General features: G+C 56.0%; 1 protein-coding gene across 1 annotated transcript; it reads right to left on the minus strand.

Moving 5' to 3' along the window:
• Positions 1-2,803: 2,803 nt before the first annotated feature.
• On the minus strand, positions 2,804-19,946 carry CC1H1orf127 (chromosome C1 C1orf127 homolog). Its single transcript, XM_045482069.1, is given in 13 exon segments — positions 2,804-2,958; positions 3,549-3,678; positions 3,680-3,742; positions 4,241-4,591; positions 7,896-8,440; positions 9,045-9,118; positions 9,254-9,491; positions 14,599-14,743; positions 16,060-16,090; positions 16,309-16,389; positions 16,392-16,400; positions 19,752-19,780; positions 19,909-19,946. Coding segments are annotated over 13 exon segments (1,869 nt in total). The 3' UTR covers positions 2,804-2,823.
• Positions 19,947-20,561: the final 615 nt, after the last annotated feature.

Raw genomic sequence — 20,561 nt, forward strand, 5'->3', positions numbered from 1 at the left:
ATCCTGCCCAGCAGGAGGCTGAGCCGGAGGGGAAGAACCACTCCTTGCCAGGATCTCAGTGGCCACAGAGAGATCAGCAGTAAAGAGATGACTGCTGTAGACCTGCAAGGTCTCCACGGGACAGCTGGAGGTCCCCCATGGCTGGGAAAACCCTCGTGCGCATGCACACGTGGCACTGGGATTGGGCACAGGTGCCATCCAGGCCCTGGCGGATCCGGAGCCCTGGGCAGGCATGGTTCTGGGGCTGTCCCGGATTGTGGGAGAACGGGAGACTCCCCAGAAGCTCGAGCGAGCGCTTTCTAACTAAACACGACTGTCCCGGTTCTGAGTCGGTGCGGAGCGGAACGAGGGGAAAGAAGAGAAGTGAAGTGCTTGGTTCCAGCTGCGCAGCCCGCTGAGCTGGGCCAAGTGCCCAGATCCTCTCAGCCTCGCAGCTCGCTGCCCGCTGCGGGGAGAGCCATTTATGCCAGGTAAAGGCTGGCGATTTCATTAACTCCGTTCCCTTTGTCTCGTCTCCAAGGGCGCCGGGTGGTTAAACATGTGGAGGACTTGGTAAAGGGTCAGCCCCGGTTTATAGGACTGTCTTGCGGGGGCGGGGCCCTGGTCTTCGAGGCCCTGAAGCTGGGTGGTTCGGCAGAGGTGGGGAAGGGGAGGAGGGAGATGGGGGGGCCAGGAAACAGAGACTGCGGGCATCTCAAACATCACCTGCAGCCACCTTCACGGAGTCATCTGGACGCCCCCCCTAGAGGGACCCTTTGAGTCACCTTTCCTTCCAGCGGGGTGGGTTGGCCTCTGTCAGCCAGGGCCCCCCTCCTCCGTTCCTTTCGGCCGCCCCTGCCCTCTGATGTCCACTTTCCAGCTTTTTTTTTTAAAGCCAGGATAAAATCTCCTCCTCGTCCTTTCCACTTCCTCCTGTTCACTCCGCCAGCTCCCGTGGCCTTCTTTCCGTCCCTCCAACCCTCCTCAGAGCCCTTGCATTTGCTGTCCCTCTGTCTGGATGCCCCCTCAGAGGGGCCGTCCTGACCACCCTGCCCCAACCTACCCTCCATCCAAGTGGCGTATTTGCGTCTCTTCCGAGCCCATCGTGTCATCTGAAATCGGCCACGCGTGGATTTATGGTCAGTCTCCATCCACCACCCCCCCTTCACACATAAGCCCACGCTCTCCCACACACGCGAGTCCGCTAGAACTTTCGTTTCCATGTGAGGGACCTTCTCTGTCCAATTCACCGTTCCCTTCCCAGCTCTGGAACAGAGAATGCACTCCGTCAACATTTGCCCAGCGATGGGGTGCGTGATATGCACCATGCGAAGGTAGGTGGGGGTCTGGGGAACCAGGTGACAGGGAGCCCACAACATCAGCGCTGGGCTCTAACCCCCTTTCCCACCAGCCTCTGAAGTCTTCTAGCCCGGAAGTGAGGTGATCCCAGCCTAGGGGAGTTCAGGCTTCTTTCTCCCCCCCACCCCAACCCCCCCCAGGCCAGACCACCCAGCCAGGTGTGGGGGGGGTGGGGGGCGGCCGCCACAGCCTGGAGCCTCCTCTCGCTGGCTTCCCCTGTAGGTGTCAGGCTCGCCCTGGCCTGGGGGCCGCCGTCCCTGGGCAGCGGCTGCCCACAGGGGAACCGCCTGGCAGGGCGGGTGGGGGTGGGGGGTTGGCCTTGGAGTCACGGCTCCGATTCAAGAAGGGAAATCATCCGAGCTTTTAAAAAATTAAATGGAGTCAGTAATTTGATTTCAGAGAGAAGCTGAAAACCTCGTAATGGCAGGAGCAGCTCAAGTCCGTGGTGAAAAGGAAAAGCCTTAAATGGGGCTATTAAGCTTTTGCCTGGGATGGATCTGCCCGGAGAAGGAGGAAGGAGGGGGGGCGGGCAGCGGGGAGAAGTCGTCCTGGAGGTAGAGACCGTTTATCAGCCAAGACAACCCTGATTATTTATTTATTTATTTGTTTCGCGTTCCGGGCGTTGTCCGCGGCCCCCTCTCCTTGGCTGTATTTCAAATCCCACTTCCAGCGACAGACTGGGGGGGGGGGGGGGAGTGCCACCCTCTCAGGGAACCACCCCCTGTGCTGCTCCCGCTCGGGCCACAGCTGGGCTTCTGGGCCAGGAAACGTGGGACCCTGGTGTTCCCCGGAGGTCAACGGGGGTCACCCGAGTGATCCAAGCTGGTGGGGTATCAGCTGCTGCCATGGGAACGGGAGGCAGGGAATAGTGAGTCACGGAACCAAAGCAGTAAGGCTCCCTGTTCTCCTCTCATGGGGTCCTTTAGAGACCTAGGGTCACGGCCCCTGAGGCCCAGGGGAGGGCGTCTCACCCTATAGGATCTTATCATCACCCAGCCCTCCCCCACCCCAGAATGTCTGAGCCGTGGCTGGAGGCTTCTATGCTCTCCTGGTACAAGCAAACGTGCCCTCCACCTGGGCCTGGGAGCCCAGCAGTTTGGCTGCTCTGATTTGCCAGAACGGCAGGAATGGTGACCCCAGGGGTGGCTCACGGGTTCTGAGTACATGCTGTGTGCAGGAGCCTGCGCCCGTCCACGTCCTCCCAGCCCCAAGTATTATCACCCGCCCCCCACCCCCACATTTGACTGATCAGGACACTGAGGCACAGAGAGGTTAGTGTCTCGCCCAAGGTCACACAGCCAAAGAGTGGAGAGACCAAGACTTGACCCCCAGCAGCCTGCTACAGAGCTTGTACGCTTACCCCCTAACTGCTGCCCCCCGCCCCCGGCCCATGCTTCACCACATTTAACAGTGAGAGGGCACGCAGCCCTGCTGGAGGTCCTGGCAGGTGGGAGGCATGCCCATATATCGTCCTCCCCACTCCTTTTACTTGGCATCCCCTGGGCCGCTCCCAAGACTCACCCCAGCCAGGGGGCCTCTCAGAAGCCCCTCCATGTTTTTCTGAAGCTCACAAGCCCTGTGACTTTGGGGACTGGTTGCCCATGTGGGTTCTGTGGGCTCCTGCTAGAGCATCCCCTGGTCAACAGAAAGGGTCTCCAGGTTCAGCCAGGCTGGACCGGGAAATATCTGTGGGGGCCCATGGGCTCTGAGTTTGCTGGATGCAGATACCACGCCCCACTCGGCCTGCTCCACCGGCCAGGGGCTGACTCGAGGCCTCAGGCTCACTATTACCCTGCCTCCAATGGAGCTGCCGGCTTCTTAGAGGTGCAGGCCAGAGGAATCTCCAGAAGAGCTGTCCCGGACCGGTAGCTGCTCAGCGGGACGAACTGGCCGGGGGCCTGCTGGGCCCACCCTGTGCCTCCCCGGGGGCTCGGAGCCTGGGGCCCTCAAACGGGCACTGGGCCTGGCTGCTGCCATCATGCCTTGGGAGTACTCACGGCGGGGCAGTGACTGTGGCGTCCATTCCTAGCCAGGGGGGCGAGTCCTCGCCCTGCTGTGTCCTGAGCTGGTCCAAGGTGCCCCTTAGCCTCCTTCCTGGATGGCCCTGGGGCCTCCATTGTGGAGGACATCTTCTGGGGCTCTCTGGGGCAACAACAGGGAGCCAAGGCCTCTTTAGCTGGGCTGGTCATCAACTTCGTCAAAGGCTGGACCTCCTGGCTGGCCTGGCCAGGTCCCCCTCGCCGGGCTAACTGGCAGCCACGTCCCCCTGACAATATTCCCAACAGGAGGGGACTTCCTGGTGACTGGGCAAAGCTCTGCTCAGGCCTCATACTTCCTAGATGTCATGGAAATGGATGGCCTTGAGACCAGGAACACTTTGGACTGTTTGGACCCCAGAGAGGAGCTGAGGAGGGGAGATGTCTGAGAACAATGCGTGGTCAGGGCTGTGGGGGCTGGGAAGACTGGACAAGGGGACCGGGGCTGGCCTGGACAGCTCCCATGGACTCTAAGGACAGAGCAGCTGAAGGTGGGCCATGTCCAGGTAAGTCCACCTTCCTCGAGGGAGCCTGGGGACCATTCTTCTTCCATAGGCTTTGCTATTTGCAGGAATGGTCCAAGCCCCTCCTTCAGCGAGAGAGCAGTGGAGAGAGAAAGCGCATCATAAATAAAGGGATGTGAGCTTAGGCCCTGCTGAGGACAGCAGGCCAGAGACAGCCCGTGGGAACTGTGCCCTCAGGCTGGTACTCCAGGCCTGGCCCCAGGCTCCAGCCACAAGGTCTTCGAGGCAGGCCTTGGTTCCCCTCTGTGTGCACAGCTGCGGACCCTACCGGCCACCTCCTTTTGCCTGGTCTCAAGGCCCTGGGGGCTGTGAACCAGGCAGGACAGCTGGAGGGGTGCGGACCTCAGGTGGGAGCTCTTGGGGGCCCTGTTTTCTCTGGGGACTGTTCTGAATTTGAGGAGAAGACTTGGGCGGAGGTCAGAGCGCGGCTCCTTCTGGAATAATGGTGGTGAAAGTGGGGGCGTCTCATGCCTGGCTGGGTCCACCAACACCTCGCCAGGAGGGAGCCCTTCAGAGGAAGCGAGGCCAGGTGACAGACCGGCATCAGAAGGCTTGAGAGCAAAACTCTGACAAAGCCCTTCCCAGCGGCCACCCATGGTGGCAGATCCCGCAGATTAGAACTGGGGAGAGGAAGCAGGTGGCCTTCCTGCTGGAAGGGTGTCCCCTCCTGGGGATGGTGGAGGGGGAGCAGACCTCAGAGTGACAGTTCAAGCAGACAACAACCTTCTAGAACTTTCCAGAAAGGAAGCAGGAGTCAGCTCTCCCAAAGGGCCAAGATCCTCCCCAGCCCCCTGGTGAAAGGGTCACCCATGCTGCCTTCCTACAGATGGGAAAATAGAGGCTTGGGAGCTTCAGATTCAGGCACTGGGTTAGGAACTGCCCCCACCGGCCGAATTTCACAGACCTTCAACCTGGAGTCCTTTTTGAGCATATGTGAGTGTCAAAATCTCTTTTTGAAACTGAATCACCGAATTTTAAGTTTTCTGTAAAGACCAGCCGGTCCCAAGTCCCCACCCCTGTATGATGCCACCTCCCGGTTGCATCTGTGAGCTAGTTGAGGCCAAATACGTGGGCCCAGCCCCAAGAACCACACAGAAGCAGACTCTGCCTCGATACTATTGACATCCTGGGCCAGATCCTCCTCTGCTGTGACAAAGGCTCCTGAGCACTGTGGGATGTCCAGCAACACCCCTGCCCTTTACCCACCAGATGCTGGTAGCATCAGAAATATCTCCAGACATCGCTAAACGTCCCCCTGGGAGGCACAAATACACCCCGTGTTGATAACTGCTGGGTTAGAGCTTGCTGGTTCTGGCTTATGCCTTCAGACACGTTTGGTTTAGCCTGCAGAGGGGTTGAAATATTTTTTTATTTTCTATTTTTTTTAATTATTTTTTTAACGTTTCTTTATTTTTGAGACAGAGAGAGACAGAATGAGAGCGGAGGAGAGGCAGAGAGAGAGGGGGACACAGAATCGGAAGCAGGCCCCAGGCTCGGAGCTGTCGGCACAGAGCCCGATGCGGGGCTCGAACCCACGAACCGTGAGATCACGACCTGAGCTGAAGTTGGACGCTTTATTGACTGAGCCACCCAGGTGCCCCGCGTTTTAAATATTTTTTTAGATGAACTGAGAAAATGTAACCAGCTTCTCCTGGGAAAACAGAAGATTTGGCCGCATTGGCCTGCCTCCCTGACGAGGCAGGGATGGGCTGCGGCTAAGCAGAACTACTTCCTCTCTTTAGTGGGGCCCGGGGTCTGCCCACTCACCGGCATTTCCACCAGTGTCCTCTCCCTGGCCTTCAGCACTGTCACCTGGGCCACCGGCTCTCTTCCCCTCACTCATTTATACTCCCTGCCTGACCCCTAGAGGCATTTTTGTCAGAACCTCTGCTTTAAAATGTCAAACAGCTTTCTCTTAACCACCCTCCTGGTTTCTCTTCTCCAAGCTGGACAGCCCATTGCTTCCACTGCCCTTGACATCTGTGATATTAAATAATGAGGATTTCTCCTACATTTCACTCTGGAGGGGGTGGGGGGGTGGGGATGGAAAAGACTCTGTAACCACTGAGTGCTTAGGCAATCCTGGTACATTAATATTCCAGCTCATTAGTCATATATTTTCACAGAGAAATGTTCTTTGTCTGAAACGTGTTTTTAAAATTCCTGGTGAAAACATAGTCCAACGGGCATCTATGAAGTGCTTACCAAGGGGAAGGCAGTGTGGTAGTCCCATGAAGGATAAAATGCTGAACAGGACCCGGTCCTTGACCTCAGAGAGTTCCCATATGAGAGGGAGACACAGGATTGTGCACCAATAACCGGAACAAGCATAGAAAGACCTAGAAGCTACAGGGGAGGTGCAGGGAAGGTACGCTGGGAGCCAGGGAGAGGGGAGATTCATTCTGGCTGCTGATATTAAATTAATAAAATGAGGCAGAGAACATTCTTCCTCCGTGTAAATCTTTCCGGAGAGGCCAAAAAGTCTTCCTAAGATGTTATTGCCATTGCTGAGTTGTTTTTGTATTTTATTTACTAGAGAATCTACCCTCTCTTCAAAGCCAGGGGCAAAGGTCATCTGGTCCTTGTCCTCTCCCCCAGGCCTGCCTGCCCTCTCTTATAACTCTCTGGACATCTCTTTCCTCCCGCTTCCAGACCGGACGCAGCTTGAGAGCAAGGGCTGTGGACCCGGTGGCCTCTGTTCCCACCCCCCCCCCCCACCAGCCTCATACAGGCCCCTCCCACAGGCAAGTGCTTAGTGAATATGTGTCAGATAAAGATCTAGCCCTCCCTTTCCAAAAATCAATGTCATTGCTGCAGGAAACTGTTAAAATAAAGACAGCCAAAATGTGTAAAAACTTTCAAGAAACATTTCCATTCTTAGCAGGCTGTTAGAGCTCATCCCCCACCCCGCTTTTTTCCTTTGTTTCTAATTCTGAGTTTGGGGCTAGATGTGGTAGGCAGTCCCCCTTTTAATCTTTAAATATAGTTCTGAATATAATTACATTTTTATGCAGCACCGAAACATCATATCCTGGTAACGGGGCATTCTTGCACTCTGCACATCTGTGTTAAATCTCCTTCACGTCTGTCTTCTATTGAGGACAGTTGTGAAGTCTAAGATGAAAGTGATCGACATCATTTGCGAATTATGTGTATTTCCTTATGCTGTATTTCAATGGGCTTTGCTCCTGGTGGTTTTGCAAATGGCAGGTTGTCTGGTGGCCGTGCCGTCACCGAAGACCCCTTTCAAGACGTGGGTCCCGGCGTCCTGGCACAGAGGACACACCCCAGGCTTAGAAGAGCATTCGTCCTGGATTAAGAAGCCGTGCCGTGTCTTTGCAAAGAGCCCGATCCGTCTGGTATGTGAGCTGAGGCGCGGAGCCCACACAGGTCAAAATGAAAATGGATCACCTCGTGCTAGGAACCCTGCTGAGCTCCTAACCCCGTCCTCCCCCACGGGCACCCGTATTCCCATTCTGCAGATGAAAACACTGAGGCTCCGTGGGGTTAAGTGACTCGCTGAGGTCCTGCAACCAGCTGAGAAGTTGATGTGCCCCTCCCCACGCCCCGGCAGTTTGAGTCCAGGGCCCGTGGCCACATCACCACTCAGCTCCCAGGCCCCTCCTGTTCCCGGACCACTTCCAGCCAGCGTGCCCGACGCTGGAATCACAGGGCCAGGGAAAGAGGGTTCGGGTGACGTGTCCTGTTCCCGGCAGGCGCACCCCCACGGTGACTCGCTCACCCACACACTGGGAGGAGCTCTCCACGGTCCAGGGGACGGGGGCAGCCATCTCGCCCGTTCCAGGGCTACCCTACAGACAGCCTGCATTCCAGAGGCTTCTTGGGCCTCCTGGCATGGCTGTGGGGCGATGAAGAGTGAGTTGCGCGTGGCCGGGTGCATCCTGTACCCCACGGCCGCCGTCCTCCTGGCGGATGCGGGGGGGCGCCCTGGCAGGAGTGTCAGGCCCCAGGGGCACAAGTGGCCAAGGTCCGTCTTCAGCTGGCCCCACAGCCCCGCCTTCCAGGTCTCTGATTGCACGTGGCGTCAGTGGCCCAAAGGAGGAGGGGCTTCCAGAAGACGTGAGGACGGCTGTCATGACGGATGCTGAACTGGACCCACAGCACCCTTGCCACCAAGCTCAGGATTTCCTCCACGTGGCAACCTTCTTTGACCAGACCCAGTCTCTGCGTTGGGATGTCGAGTAAGGCCTCTGACTCTGGAATGGGGAAGGTCACGGGACACAGAAAAATACATACTTCGCAGGTATGCAGACAGAAAGGGCGGTTCCAGGACCTCAGCGGGGGTTGATGTCCCGCGGCCAGCACAGCGCGCTTCCTGATCGGCGACGTGAGATTACTTGGTGGCTGGGCGGAAGGGAAGAAACAGGCCCTCCCCAAGATCCAGGGACGGACCCCACCATCCAGGAAGCCCCTTAAGGAAGCAGATGCCAGGAGCAAGACAGAAATGTCTCCACGGAGACCGCCTTTAGCTTCGGCGACCTGGTGCCCCTTCCTCACCAAAGCTGCTCTTAAGAAACAAAGCTCGGATCAATTGTTTACACTGTAGCAAGAATTTCGTGTGTCGCCCTCCTCATGGGGGCGTTTTAAGCCCGCTCTGCAGTGGCTAAATGAAAGCACCTGTGTCCAAATAAAGGGCTTCAAGCATCATGGAGAAGGAAAGAGGTGTTTGGGGGCTTGGCGAGGCCCCTCCCCAGTGCCTTAAAATCACCAGAGCTCCATCGTGAACTTTGGGCCACGATAAAATTCTATCAGATGTCAAGTCTTAGTCCTCTCTGATCTACCCACACAGGATGAAGCCTTTGATCCACCCAATGTTGCAAACAGAGTTCCTTAGAATTTAAACTTCCCAGAGGTAGGAAGTACTCATCCAGGTTCCAGGCCTCTCTATATGACACCCCAGGCCGAATGAAGTAGTTATTACGTACAGGGTCTGGATCGGGTTCCCAACCACTGAGGGATCGTGGAGCCCCAGAGGGCCTGCTGACAGGTGCAGACCTTCTCCTGTCTTTATTCTCAGGCCCCCTGGAGCCGATCACGGGACCTCCCAGGAGAGAAGAGAGCCGGGGTTTGGAGGCCTCTAGTAGAAGATTCCGCTTTTCATCCATACTCTACACCCAACCCGTACTCCGTACACATTCATACCTTCCGGAACAGCAAAAGTCTCTCTGTCCCAAGCAAGCCAGGGAGGCACAGTCAAGGCTGGGGTGACGAAGAGGCGAAGGGGGGTGGGGCCCTGGGGATAAGGTGTCCAGAGGAGGGAGGAACACAGACGGGACGGGACGAGAGAGAGACAAATCCAGAAAGGGTGGATTTAGGGGCGCTCCTGGGTCTTACCCGGTGGGCAAGCATCTTCTAGAAAACAGGCATAGAAGCCGTTCACCAGTTAGAGTGGCAGGAGACCCTCGGAGGTGTTGAGCACCTGGTGAGGCAGAAGTGTCCCCCCCCCCCCCCGCAGTGGCCTCTGAACTTCCAGAAGCAAACTCCCTCCACAGGGGACTGGCCTGCAGCCTAAACCCCCAAGTGTCACCCAGCTCAGGTCAGGGACCGTTGCTCCAGTGCCACCAGGAAATATTATTTAGCCCGGATATTTTTAGCAGGAACCGAGCTCCGAGCAAATGTCACGTGAGCCATCTTCTCTTACACGGCAACTTTGGGCTATTTAAAGAGATGATAATTACGCTCCTGCCACCGCGATCAGGACGGGCTGAGTGCGTGATTACAGGAGCCCCTCATCTGCCGTGCGGAGCACTTTACGCTAATGGAGCCCAATTTTCTAAGCTGCCTGCCTAAATCTGGCCGGTCTCCCAGGTGGACCTTTGAATTGGCACCGGAGGGGCGGCAAACTGCTCTTTGAGGCCTCGTAGCTGCCCCCCGACGGCGGCTCCGAGGGCGCTAGGCCACGAGGTCCGCCCCCCACCCCCCAGCCTGGCGGGACTGACGCTCGCCACTGACCTCCCGCCTCGGGAGAAGGTCTCGCCTTGGCCTTCGGGTGATGACAGTGGTGGTCTCCGTGCCCGGAATCTTTCAGAGAAGCCAGGAGCAACCCTCGAAGGAACAGCAGTCATGGGGTCTGAAGAAGCAGGACAGGCAGGCCAAGGAGACGCAGTCGCTAGGGGGCCCAGGAGAAGGCGGACTAAGGGGACACTTGGGAAGGTGACACAGGGCCGGGGGGGGGGGGGGGGGGGAGGGCGGGACCAGGAGGCAGGGCAGCAGGCCAGTCGGGGAGGAAGGCAACCTAGACGCTTGCACTCCTTACACCGGAGGGAAGCAGGCACCTTGCAGGAGCTGCTGGCCCGTAGTAGGAACGTTGTGCAGCACACACGAGAAAGAATGGATGTGCTGTTACCCCTACGGGCGACGGATGCCGACCAGGCAGCCCATACTCCGTCCAGCCAGGCATAACTGGGGTCCTGTGCTCCGATCCATTTGCAGTGTGCTCGTGGACAACGCCGATGGGGGTCTTGAATAAAGGTGGGCGCCTGGATGGTGGGGGGGGGGGCGGACAGGAGGGAGTCCCCAGACCCCATTCTAGAAGGACTGGCAGGAGGAATTCAGGGGCGGACTCGAGGAAGGGAAAGCTAGCTGACTTCAAATACTCGAAAGGATGTAAAATGGAGAAAGGGCCAGGTCCTTCCAGAAGGCTGCTGAGAACAGACTTAGGATCAGCCAGAGGGAAGCGTGTGCCCTGTGGAAACAGGCGGCCTCGCAAAGGAATGAGCTCCCCATCACTGGAGACTTTTCGGAGAGAGTCATAGCATGAGACGGACCTCGGAAGCCTCCTGGCCAGCCTCCCACCCAAAGCCGGGACCCCTCCTCAGAGTTCCTCCCAGATGGCCTCAGGGCTCTGCCCGGAGGGCACCAGGCGAAGCATCCAGCTTCAGCTGCCAAGACACGAGCCCAGGAAAAGTTGGCGCTGTCCACCAGGCCCGTCCAAAGGAAAACAGAAGTCAGAACCTCCTGCCTTGGAGTGTCCCTGAGCGCCGGGCCTGGCAGAGCCTTCTAGAACGTTTTGCTCCTGCCCCGCCTACCTGGCCACTGGCGCTTCCCAGGGGCAGTGTCAGGGAGACTGCGAACAAAGAGGGAGCAAGCGTTCCTGGCAAGCGGTTAGCAAAGGTGAGCGAGTAAACATTTCTGCCTGAGCGCATAAGCGTGGCAATTACCTCAGCAGGACGCCGGCGAGAGAGCGTTGCCGGCTGGGTTGTTTGCTCATTAAGACAAGAAAATCATTTATGTTCTGGGACTCAAGTGTCAACAGACCCAGGGAAAATGTCTTGCCTCAGCTGCCACCCTGGGGCCGGCCAAGGGGGCAGCTGGGATCCCAGGCACAGCTGGCGGGGCCAAGAGCGGGTGTGCACGGCACAGACACGGTTCGGGACCCACTTCCCATCAGGGCCGTCTCTCAGGCCCTCCTACCCGTTTTCCTCCCTTGCCCTTTCTCCTCCCTTCTCGGGTCCAGCAATGGAGGGTGCAGAGAGTGCGGCGACGGGCCTGGCGTGCACGCCAAGGGTACCGTACTTAGGCGTGACCCACCCACCCCAGGTTCCCCGGGGGCCGAGAGGGTTCCCCTGCGGTGGGACTTTCAGGGAAGCCCCAGGCAGACCGGGATGGCTGGTCACCATACCGCCCATGAGCCCTGTAGCCGCCCCGTAGGGGGGGGCACCATTCTGCCCATTTCGCAGATGGGGAGGAAGGTGCCGGTGAGGGCAGAGCAGAGAACCTTCCCTGGAGCCCCTGTTGCAGCCATGGTCTCAGCCTCCACTCCAGCTCTTCTCCCGCTTTTCTCTCCTTGCTGCAGCCCCCTTTCGTTTGCTTCAGACCCGGGCAGGGAGGGAGTCACAGACCCACGGAGGGTCCCTCGGACAGCACCTGACCAACGCCTGCCCCGACAAGCTGGGGAGGGGAGGCCCGGGGGACTGAGTGGCCTCAACAACACCCTCCCCAGCCCACCCCCAACTCCTCCAGAGGCAGGGACAGACTGGACCTTCATTCTCCCATCTATAGGATGGAAATAATAATAGCAAAAAGAAGCAGGTGGGAGGAGACCCCAGCCGGCGCGGCCTCCTCGGTGGCCCAGCCTTGCTCCCCCTTGGCCCTCAGGACGCCCCGCGAGCCCCTGGGTCTCCCTGTCCTTGGAGGTGCTGCCTTCACTTGGGCAGCAGAGACGCTGGAACGGGGTGTGGTGAGAGCAATGAAGAGGGTGCGACGTTTCCCTGGGCCCCCACCAGAGCCCGCCCGCTACTCCCGCGTCCCGTCCCTCCGCTGCAACCTGGAATAAGGCGGGGAAGCCCTCGGAGGCCAGGCTTTAAGGAGAGAAGCGATTCTGCTTCCAGAAGGAGGGGAACTTGCGATCGGCACCTTGCCCTTTAAGGCCCCACGCGGAGGCTATATTTAGGGCCGAGGACATTCCGCAGGACCTCGGGCAGCCTTCACTGGGAGCAATCGCTAATCACTGCATTGAGTTTACGGGTGCCCCTGGGCACACTTAACCCAGGGCAATGAATAGTTATTGCCGGCCTCCCGCTCGGGGCCTGTGGGCACACTTAAGCAAGAGCGCGGATCGCTGCTAGCGGGCACGGCTCGGGTACACCCTTGGGCACCCTGCGCCTTCAGCGGGGAGAGGCAGAGTATTAAATATCTATGTGCCCTGTGCCCACAGCTGCATTTAGCCAAGGGCAAGGCCGGTGAAACGGCTTTAATTAAAACTTAATGCAAGTTCAAGGTGCAGGCACGGAAGCAGCGGCTGCAGAAGTCACCGGGAATGAATCAGTCAATTCGATGAGGTTCTCAGTGGGGGGGGAGGGGGGCCAGGGCAGCAGAGACCCGTCTTCTCTTTCGTGCCTGCTGCCCACCTCTCTGTGTCCATGTTCTGGGACGTGGGGCCACTGCGGGCTCCCACACCTCGCTTGGTGAAGGAAGCTGGACATCGCGGCTTCTAAGGCAGACCGTTGGAGGCAAAGCAGGCGCCTGGGCCAGAGGCGGGTCCTGCGTTTCTCAATAACCCGGCCCGGTGCGGGTGACTCTGGCCACACCGTCCCCCTGGCGGTGGCTCCCAGAATTACAGACCCGGTGCAGGGGGAGAAGTGACCCGTCCCGGAAACTTCAAAAGTCATCACCTGTGGGCAAAGCTTGGGGATCCTGGGGTGGATTCTTAGGAGGACCAACACCAGGCAAGTGGGCAGAGAAAGTCCTGCTCCTTAAGACTGGGAGGCAGAGGAATAGCCAAGCAGTCTGCCCATTAGCCCAGGCCCCAAGCCAGGAGGAGTTCAGGTCACCGGGCCTGGGGGCACCCCAGAAGTGGGGCTCCCTTCTGCCACAGCGCTCTTGTTAAAATTCAGACCAGATGGGAACACGGCGACAAGCTCTTCCTGGGGCAAGGGTCCACCGCTCATTCAAGTGTGCTCTCCTAGTACCCGTGCAATGCCTGGCATATAGCAGGTGCTACATAAACGCTCCCTGAATGAACGGGGATCGTCACGGGAGGCCTTCTCTCTCCCAACATCTCTTCTCTTCTCTCCCCTCCCCTCCCTCGTCTTTCCTTCCCCAAGACCATCTTCCCTGACTCTCAGGCAGAGGGGCTTGCACCCCAGTATCACCCCAAGGCCAAATCCAGCATCTTTTTGGAGCCATTTCATGTTTACAAGATTAAAGTCAACTTTTTAACATCAGAAGAGCTCACATACAATTATGGATTTCCAGTTTCTCGTGAAAAGTTGGAAAGGCTGGCCAGATGGGGCTGGGGTGGAGTGGAGGCTGCCTTTCTGAGTGGGGGAGGGACCGGGGGGGGGCGGGGGGAGCAGGGTGGGTGGGAGCCTGTGCCCGCCTCGGCTGTGGCCCCGCCACAGCTCTGCCTGGCTCACAGCCCGCCTCCTCCACATGCCTCCTAATCCCTCCGCTTCATTCTCCCATCTGTAGGATGGCAATAATCATAGCACCCATTGCTCAGAATCGCTATGGAGATGCAGTGAGTTAATATTTGCAAAGGAGTTAGAACAGTGCCCAGCACAGAGCAGGTGCCTTGAAAGTGTTTGCTAAATAAAGACACGAGTACAATTCTGTGCTGCCTCCTGAGCCTGGCACACTCATTTCTGGGGCGGGTTTGGCCCCCCCTAGGCATTTGCATTTGTAACCACCCACCCATCCAAGTCTTGTTGAGCTCACAGAGACTCCCGCAGGACTAGAGAGAAGCCCACAAAGCAGGGAAGGAGCTCACCGTGGGGGGAACCTCCACTTCCTGGTCTTTAAAGTAGGGACACTGCACCTGATTGTATCTGAGGTCCTTTTATGGCTAAAAGACTACAATTCCTTGACTTCACCCCAGTCAAGAAGGGGTATCCAGACCAGCCATTTTTTTTTTTCAATCGAGCAATCGAGAACACGAGGGCACAATGTTGCCACTTCGGTGACAGCCCCAGTGCTCCCGCTGGCCCCCGTGCCAGCTAGTTCAGACACCTTGAACACACCTGCCCCCCCCCCCCGCATCCCATCCCAACTCGCTCAGACAAAGCCCAGGGGGACCGGGCACCCAGCCGGTGCCCACGAATGCCTGCGGGACAGCTGCATCTCCAGCTGCCACCCCTCTGCCGGACCACGTCTGAAGGCTCAGGAGCCGTGGCCTTTGGAGAGAAGCCCAGTCTGGGATGTCGCCCCACCGTGTCCCCTGGGCCCTCTGAGCCTGTTACTTGAACGAACGTGGGCCCACGGTAGACGCCCCCCTGGCCCAGCCTGGACGTTAACACTGGACACTTCATGATGAAGCAGACACTCTGCTCCAACCTTCTCACCCCTGTTTGAAATATTCTGATTTCCAACCTGTACTTTTGCTTTCTGGAAGGAGGGCAAAATTCATGCGTGCAAATGGAAGAGGAAAACACAGTTCATAGGGCTGCAATTATAGGTCAGTGACTATTCACAGCATGTACGGTTCACGTCAACTGGCTGGCAGCCGGGAAGGTGTCAGGAAGAGGGCTGGGAAGGGAGACCCAGGCTGTGGGGCCTGGGAACCTGGGTCTGGCTTCTGGGTTCCCGCAGCGCAGCCCCCACCGGGAAGCCCTCGGGGCTGGGGAACGTTTGCAGATCTCAGGAAGGCCAAGCCTGGGCAGACAGGACCAGAGCTTGTGCCCGAACATCCCCTGACAGGCACCAAATGTTTGCTCATGCCTGACCTTCCTCGACCGCCACAGATGACTCCTAAAGTAGGCTTCCCTGCTCCCATTTGGTGGATGAGGCAGGTGAGGCTCAGAGTAGGTCAGTGACTAAGCCAATGGGTTGGTGGGAAGAGGAAGCAACTGAAGAAAGGAAGAGAAAGAGAAGGAAAGGTTAGGTCTTGGGATCGCTCCCCCCACCGCGACCCCCTCGGGAGACACTCTGGGCTCGGTCAGGGAAAAGAGTCCCCTCCCCCACCGACTGGCATCAGCCCAGCCTTCGGACCCCAGCCCCCAAATCCCGCCTCTCTGCACCTTCCCTGGGCAGGGTCCAGGCCGTTGCGGTGCCTGGAGCTCAGGCAATTTGGGGGAAGGGCCTCTTTAGGAAAAAGAATATAAAAATCTCTTTTGCCAGCTTTATAGTCATGGTCTTGTGAGCACCCAAGGGGCCGGTGCAAGTGAGGGGCCCCGAGGCTTATGCTCCATCAGCGCCAAGGCCAATCAACTTCTGCGAATCTGGGCACACCACTTATTCACTTTATTAAGCACTGAGTAAGCACCAACTATGTGCCAGGCCCAAAGGCCAACGCTGTGGGCATGCCCCACCCCCTCCCACCCCGCCCAAGGCACCCCAGATCCAGCCAGAGACAGCTGTGGGAGGAGATTTGTTATTAATCAGGGCAGCAGGTGCCATGATAGAAGCAGGTTCAAGGCACAGAGGTGATCAACTATCAGGAAGACTTCCTGGAGGAGGCAGTCTCTGATGTAAGTTCACGCGCCTGGCAGTCTGTGCCCCAAACTCTGAGAGGTCAGAGCCTGGGCTCGGCCCCTCTCTTCTGTCTCTCCCCACTCTGTGTCTAGGAAGGAATAATGATACAATGTTCCCTTTCTACAATGTTCCCTTTCTTATCGTCTGCACTCATACTTAGCTCTTTTTGTCTCCCTGAGTGGAAGCTTCCCAAAAGACATCAGCAAAGCCTCATCTTTCCCAAACCCGCCTCCTTCTGCACGAAGCAGGCTGAGTATTGAGCTCAAAATATGAAGTCACCGGGGCGCCTGGGTGGCTGAGTCGGTTGAGTGTCTGCCTTCAGCTCAGGTCATGATCTCACCGTTTGTGAGTTCAAGCCCCTCATCGGGCTCTCTGCTGTCTGCTCTGTCTGCCCCTCCCCTGCTCGTTCTCTCTCTCTCTCTCTCTCTCACTCAAAAATAAATAAATACAAAAAAATTTTTTAATCAATTAAAAAAAGCAAACAAAAACAAAGTCACCGTCAGGATCAGGATACAGGAAGTAGCCACATTGGGTAAGAAAAGAATTCAGGTGGTTGGGGCCCTCCAGGTCCCTACGATAAGCAAAGGACAGAAGTGTGGTTGAGCCTGTAGAGGCCACTTTTCTACAAGTGGAATCTCAGGAATCTCAGACACCCAGATGTAAACCTCGAAGTCCCTTATCTGGGGGTAGAGAAAAACAGTAGGAATAGGACAGGGCTGAAAAGGTACAGAGCAGCAGGGAATCCTAAAGGTTCTACCTTCGAAACATATCTAGAAGCTCACTCCTTCTCCCCACTCTGGTCCCCGGCTTGGGTTTCTGTAGCAACCATCTCCCTCACTCCACATAGCAGCCGTTTGCTTCTTTTTCCACACTCTGGTCAGATCACGTCCCGCCTCTGCTCAAACCCCCATTTTTCACCCCGAGGAAACGCCAAGGTCCTAGAAGGCCCCACGTGATTTGCCCCTCACCTCCCTGACCTCCACTTCTTCCTCACCTCCCTCCCTCCGCTCCAGCCACCCTGGCCTCTCTGCCCTTTTGCAAGCAAGCCAGGCATCCTTCTGCCTCAGGGCCTTTGCACTGACTGAGTCCTCTGCCTGGAGCTCCCTTCTTTTAGATACCTGCACGGCTCACTCCCCCATCTCCTTCAAGCCTTTGTGCCAATGTCATCTTCTCAATGAGGCCCGCATTCTGGGTAGAGAGATTACGGGTCCCTTTTATTGTTTTCTTTGGGTTTTCTCTAGTTTCCGTAATTATCTTGTGTTGCTTTTGTCATGATTTTGTTTTAAAGTCATTTTTAAAAGCTCACAGTTTGGGGGCGCCGGGGTGGCTCAGTCGGTTGAGCATCCGACTTCGGCTCGGGTCCTGATCTCACAGTTTGTGAGTTCAAGCCCCGCGTCGGGCTCTGTGCTGCCAGCTCAGAGCCTGGAGCCTGCTTCAGATGCTGTGTCTCCCTCTCTCTCTGCCCCTCTCTCACTCGCACTCTGTCTCTCTGTCTCTCAAAAATGAATAAACATTAACAAATATTAAAAAAAAAAAAAGCTCACAGTTTGGGGGCACCTGGGTGGCTCAGTCAGTTAAGCATCCAACTTCGGCTCAGGTCATGGTCTCGCCGTTTGTGGGTTCGAGCCCCGTGTCGGGCTCTGTGCTGACAGCTCGGAGCCTGGAGCCTGCTTTGGATTCTGCGTCCCGCCCCCACCCCACCCCCTCCGCCTCTTCCCTGCTCTCTCTTTCTTTCTCTCTCTCTCAAGAATAAACATTTTTAAAAATTTTTTTTAAAGCTCACACTTTCATTTTCAAATTCTTGACTCAATTCTGTATTTGGTGGAAGATGGAGACACTATTTCAGAAAACAATTCTGGAAGCCTTTATGCGGGGGATTCTCTGGTGACATGTGTTCCTTTTAAAAGCATGCAGCCTCCACCTCTATCTTTAGCAAGAGATCACGGCTGTGCCTCTGGCAGAGGGCGGCTCTGAAAGGTAGGAGATCACTGGGGAAATAAAGTGTCTCAGCCTGGATGTGCAAATTGACCTGGATCATTTTAGTTTTGCATTCACGTCTGCACTTTGTAAATATTTGCCTGGCATCCCGCTGCTCACACCTGCTTGCTGTCCCCTCAAGTTTATGGAAGGCAGCAGGCACCGTCATTTCTCTGTCCCCACCTGGCACTGCTAAGCACTGCCGTGAAAGGAAAACTCTCCAGCGAAAGCCACAGGTGTCTCTGACAGTGCCTAAAACTAATGGCCTGTGGCTGGCCGCTGTGACTAATTCTCTGATTATTGACTTTATGATTTTACGCTTAAAACTTCTTTATAATAACACACAGAAATGTTTAATGGGCTCTATCCAGAGCCATAAAAATTACTTATTGAACAAGCGTTTTAAAACTATTAATCTATTGTTTTCCATTAATAATGGCTCTCCAAAGAACAGGCGACAGCTTAATGTATCCACGGCATTTCTCCTCGAAAAGTGGCCTTTTAATACATAAATGCCGCTCCCAAGGCTTCATGGGTTGGCTGGCCATCGGGCAGCTGGCCCTCCCAGGACAGATTTAGGCTCCACCAGTCCCAGAAAGTGCTTTAAGGATTTCCCTAAAAATCCTTAAGGGGGCCCTGGGAGATTTTCCCGGCCTCTGAGAGAGATCGAAAAGCCTCTCTGCTCGATATCTCTTTCTGTGCAAAAGAGAAGAGGTATTTCTAGGGCCTGTGCTGCGGTGCCCACGGTGGAGGACACAGAGGAAAGCGGGAAATGTGCACATCTCTCTACTCTTGTTCCCTCCAGAAGGTTCCCAGTAATCACCTGTGGTACCCACCCCCTTCCTACGTCCGTTGGCAAGGCCACGGCTGAAAGGCTTCTGTGATCCTATGCCCCTGTGTTCTGCTATTTCGGGTAAGCAGTTCCCTCACCAAGCCTGAGATGGTTTCCCACTTCAGATATGTAAAAATTTCCCCTTTGGGGCGCCTGGGTGGCTCAGTCAGTTAAGCGTCCGACTTTGGCTCAGGTCATGATCCCATGGTTCGTGGGTTCAAGCCCGGAGCCTGCTTCAGATTCTGTGTTTCCTTCTCTCTCTGTCCCTCCCCTGCTCCCACTCTGTCTCTCTCTCTCTCAAAATACATAAACATTAAAAACAAAATAAAAAAAAAAACTTTTGGCCCTTTGGGGTCCTTTGGCCCCACATCTATTTATTTTTCTGGGTGATTTAGATTTTGAAACATATCAGCACCAGATGGGCGTTTCTTCTAGGGCTTCAGGTTGTTTATTCGTTCAACAAACGTTCATTGAGTGTCTACTAAGTACCAGGCCGTGTTCTCGGTTCTGGAGATACAGCAATAAACCGGAAACGTGGGGCCTTGCCTGCCCAGAGCTACCCTCTGTGGGGGGAGCACAGACAACAAAAGGTCATAAAGGATCATTTTGGGGGCTGCCCACCTGGGTAGCTCAGTCAGTTGAGTGTCTGACTCTTGATTTCGGCTCGGGTCATGATCTCGTGGTGTGTGGGATTGGGCCCCGCGTTGGGCTCGACAGGGTAACAGCGTGGGATCCCTGCTCCGGATTCCCTCTCTCCGTCTCTCTCTGTCCCTCCCCTGCGTGTGCGCACTCTTTCTCTCTCAAAATAAATAAGTAAACTTAAAAACGATTATTAAAAAAATCGTAGAAGATCATTGTAAACAGTGGTGAGTTCTGAGGGGCAAATAGGGTGAGGTTGTGACTGCGGGTGGGCGGGGACTATGTTAGACGGAGAATCAAGAAAGCTTCTTGGCAGGTGGCCTTTGAGCGGAGATGTGAGTGACAGGAAGGAACCAGGGGTGAGAAATGGAGGAGGAGCATCCCGGAAAGGGGACAGGGGACACCTGGGATGAGGTATCCGGGCAGGCACCTCTCCCTAGGCGAAGACCTACCCAGCCAACAACCGTTCCCTACCTGGCAAGTGCAGAATTCTGCTCAGCCGTCTGCCTCAAACTCTCCCAATCTCTCCTGGGCATCCACAGGCCATGTAGTCTCAGAGGCACTTGACCTTATCTGTCGAACAAGAAAACACTTCTGAGAAGGAGGGAAGAATTTCTCGGCCCAGCCTCACTTCAGTGGACTGGTTAGGTAGGGGCATGGAGGAGTCATGTTGTCAACCCTGAAGGGGCCCTTTACCCCATGCGGAGGTGTTAGTTCAGAGAAGGTTAGAGGCCAAACGTCTTAGGGTGGAGTTTCTCAGACGTCAGTGTGCCACAAATCACCTGGGGGAGTCTTTTTAAAATCCAGATTCTGATTCCGTAGCATCGAGGTAGGGCCTGGGGTTCGGCAATTCTGTCAAGCTCCCGGGTGATGCTGTGCTACTGGTTCAGAGACCACACTGAGTGGCAAAGTTCCTGGAGGTCATTACGTCCAACCGTGGTGTTTCACGGGGGGAGACAAGCAGAAATGCGACTTAATGGTGAGAGTGCAATGCTGAGGTCAGAGCACCTTGTTTTGTTTTTTTTAATACCTATAATGTATTATCAGATTGGTTTCCATACAACACCCAGTGCTCATCCCAACAGGTTAGGGCACCTTGGTTTGAATCCCACGTCTTTTCTGTGTGTGCGTGTGTGTGTGTGTGTGTGTGTGTGTGTGTGTGCTGGTTGCTTAGTTTCAGTTTCTTCCTGTGAATTGATTGTATGATGACAATGGTGGTGATGATGGAAATGATGGTGATGATGATGGTGACGATGGTGGTGATGAGGTGATGATGATAGTGAT

Source organism: Leopardus geoffroyi, chromosome C1, assembly GCF_018350155.1.
Source record: "Leopardus geoffroyi isolate Oge1 chromosome C1, O.geoffroyi_Oge1_pat1.0, whole genome shotgun sequence".
In the NCBI taxonomy this organism is placed as follows: Eukaryota; Metazoa; Chordata; class Mammalia; order Carnivora; family Felidae; genus Leopardus; species Leopardus geoffroyi.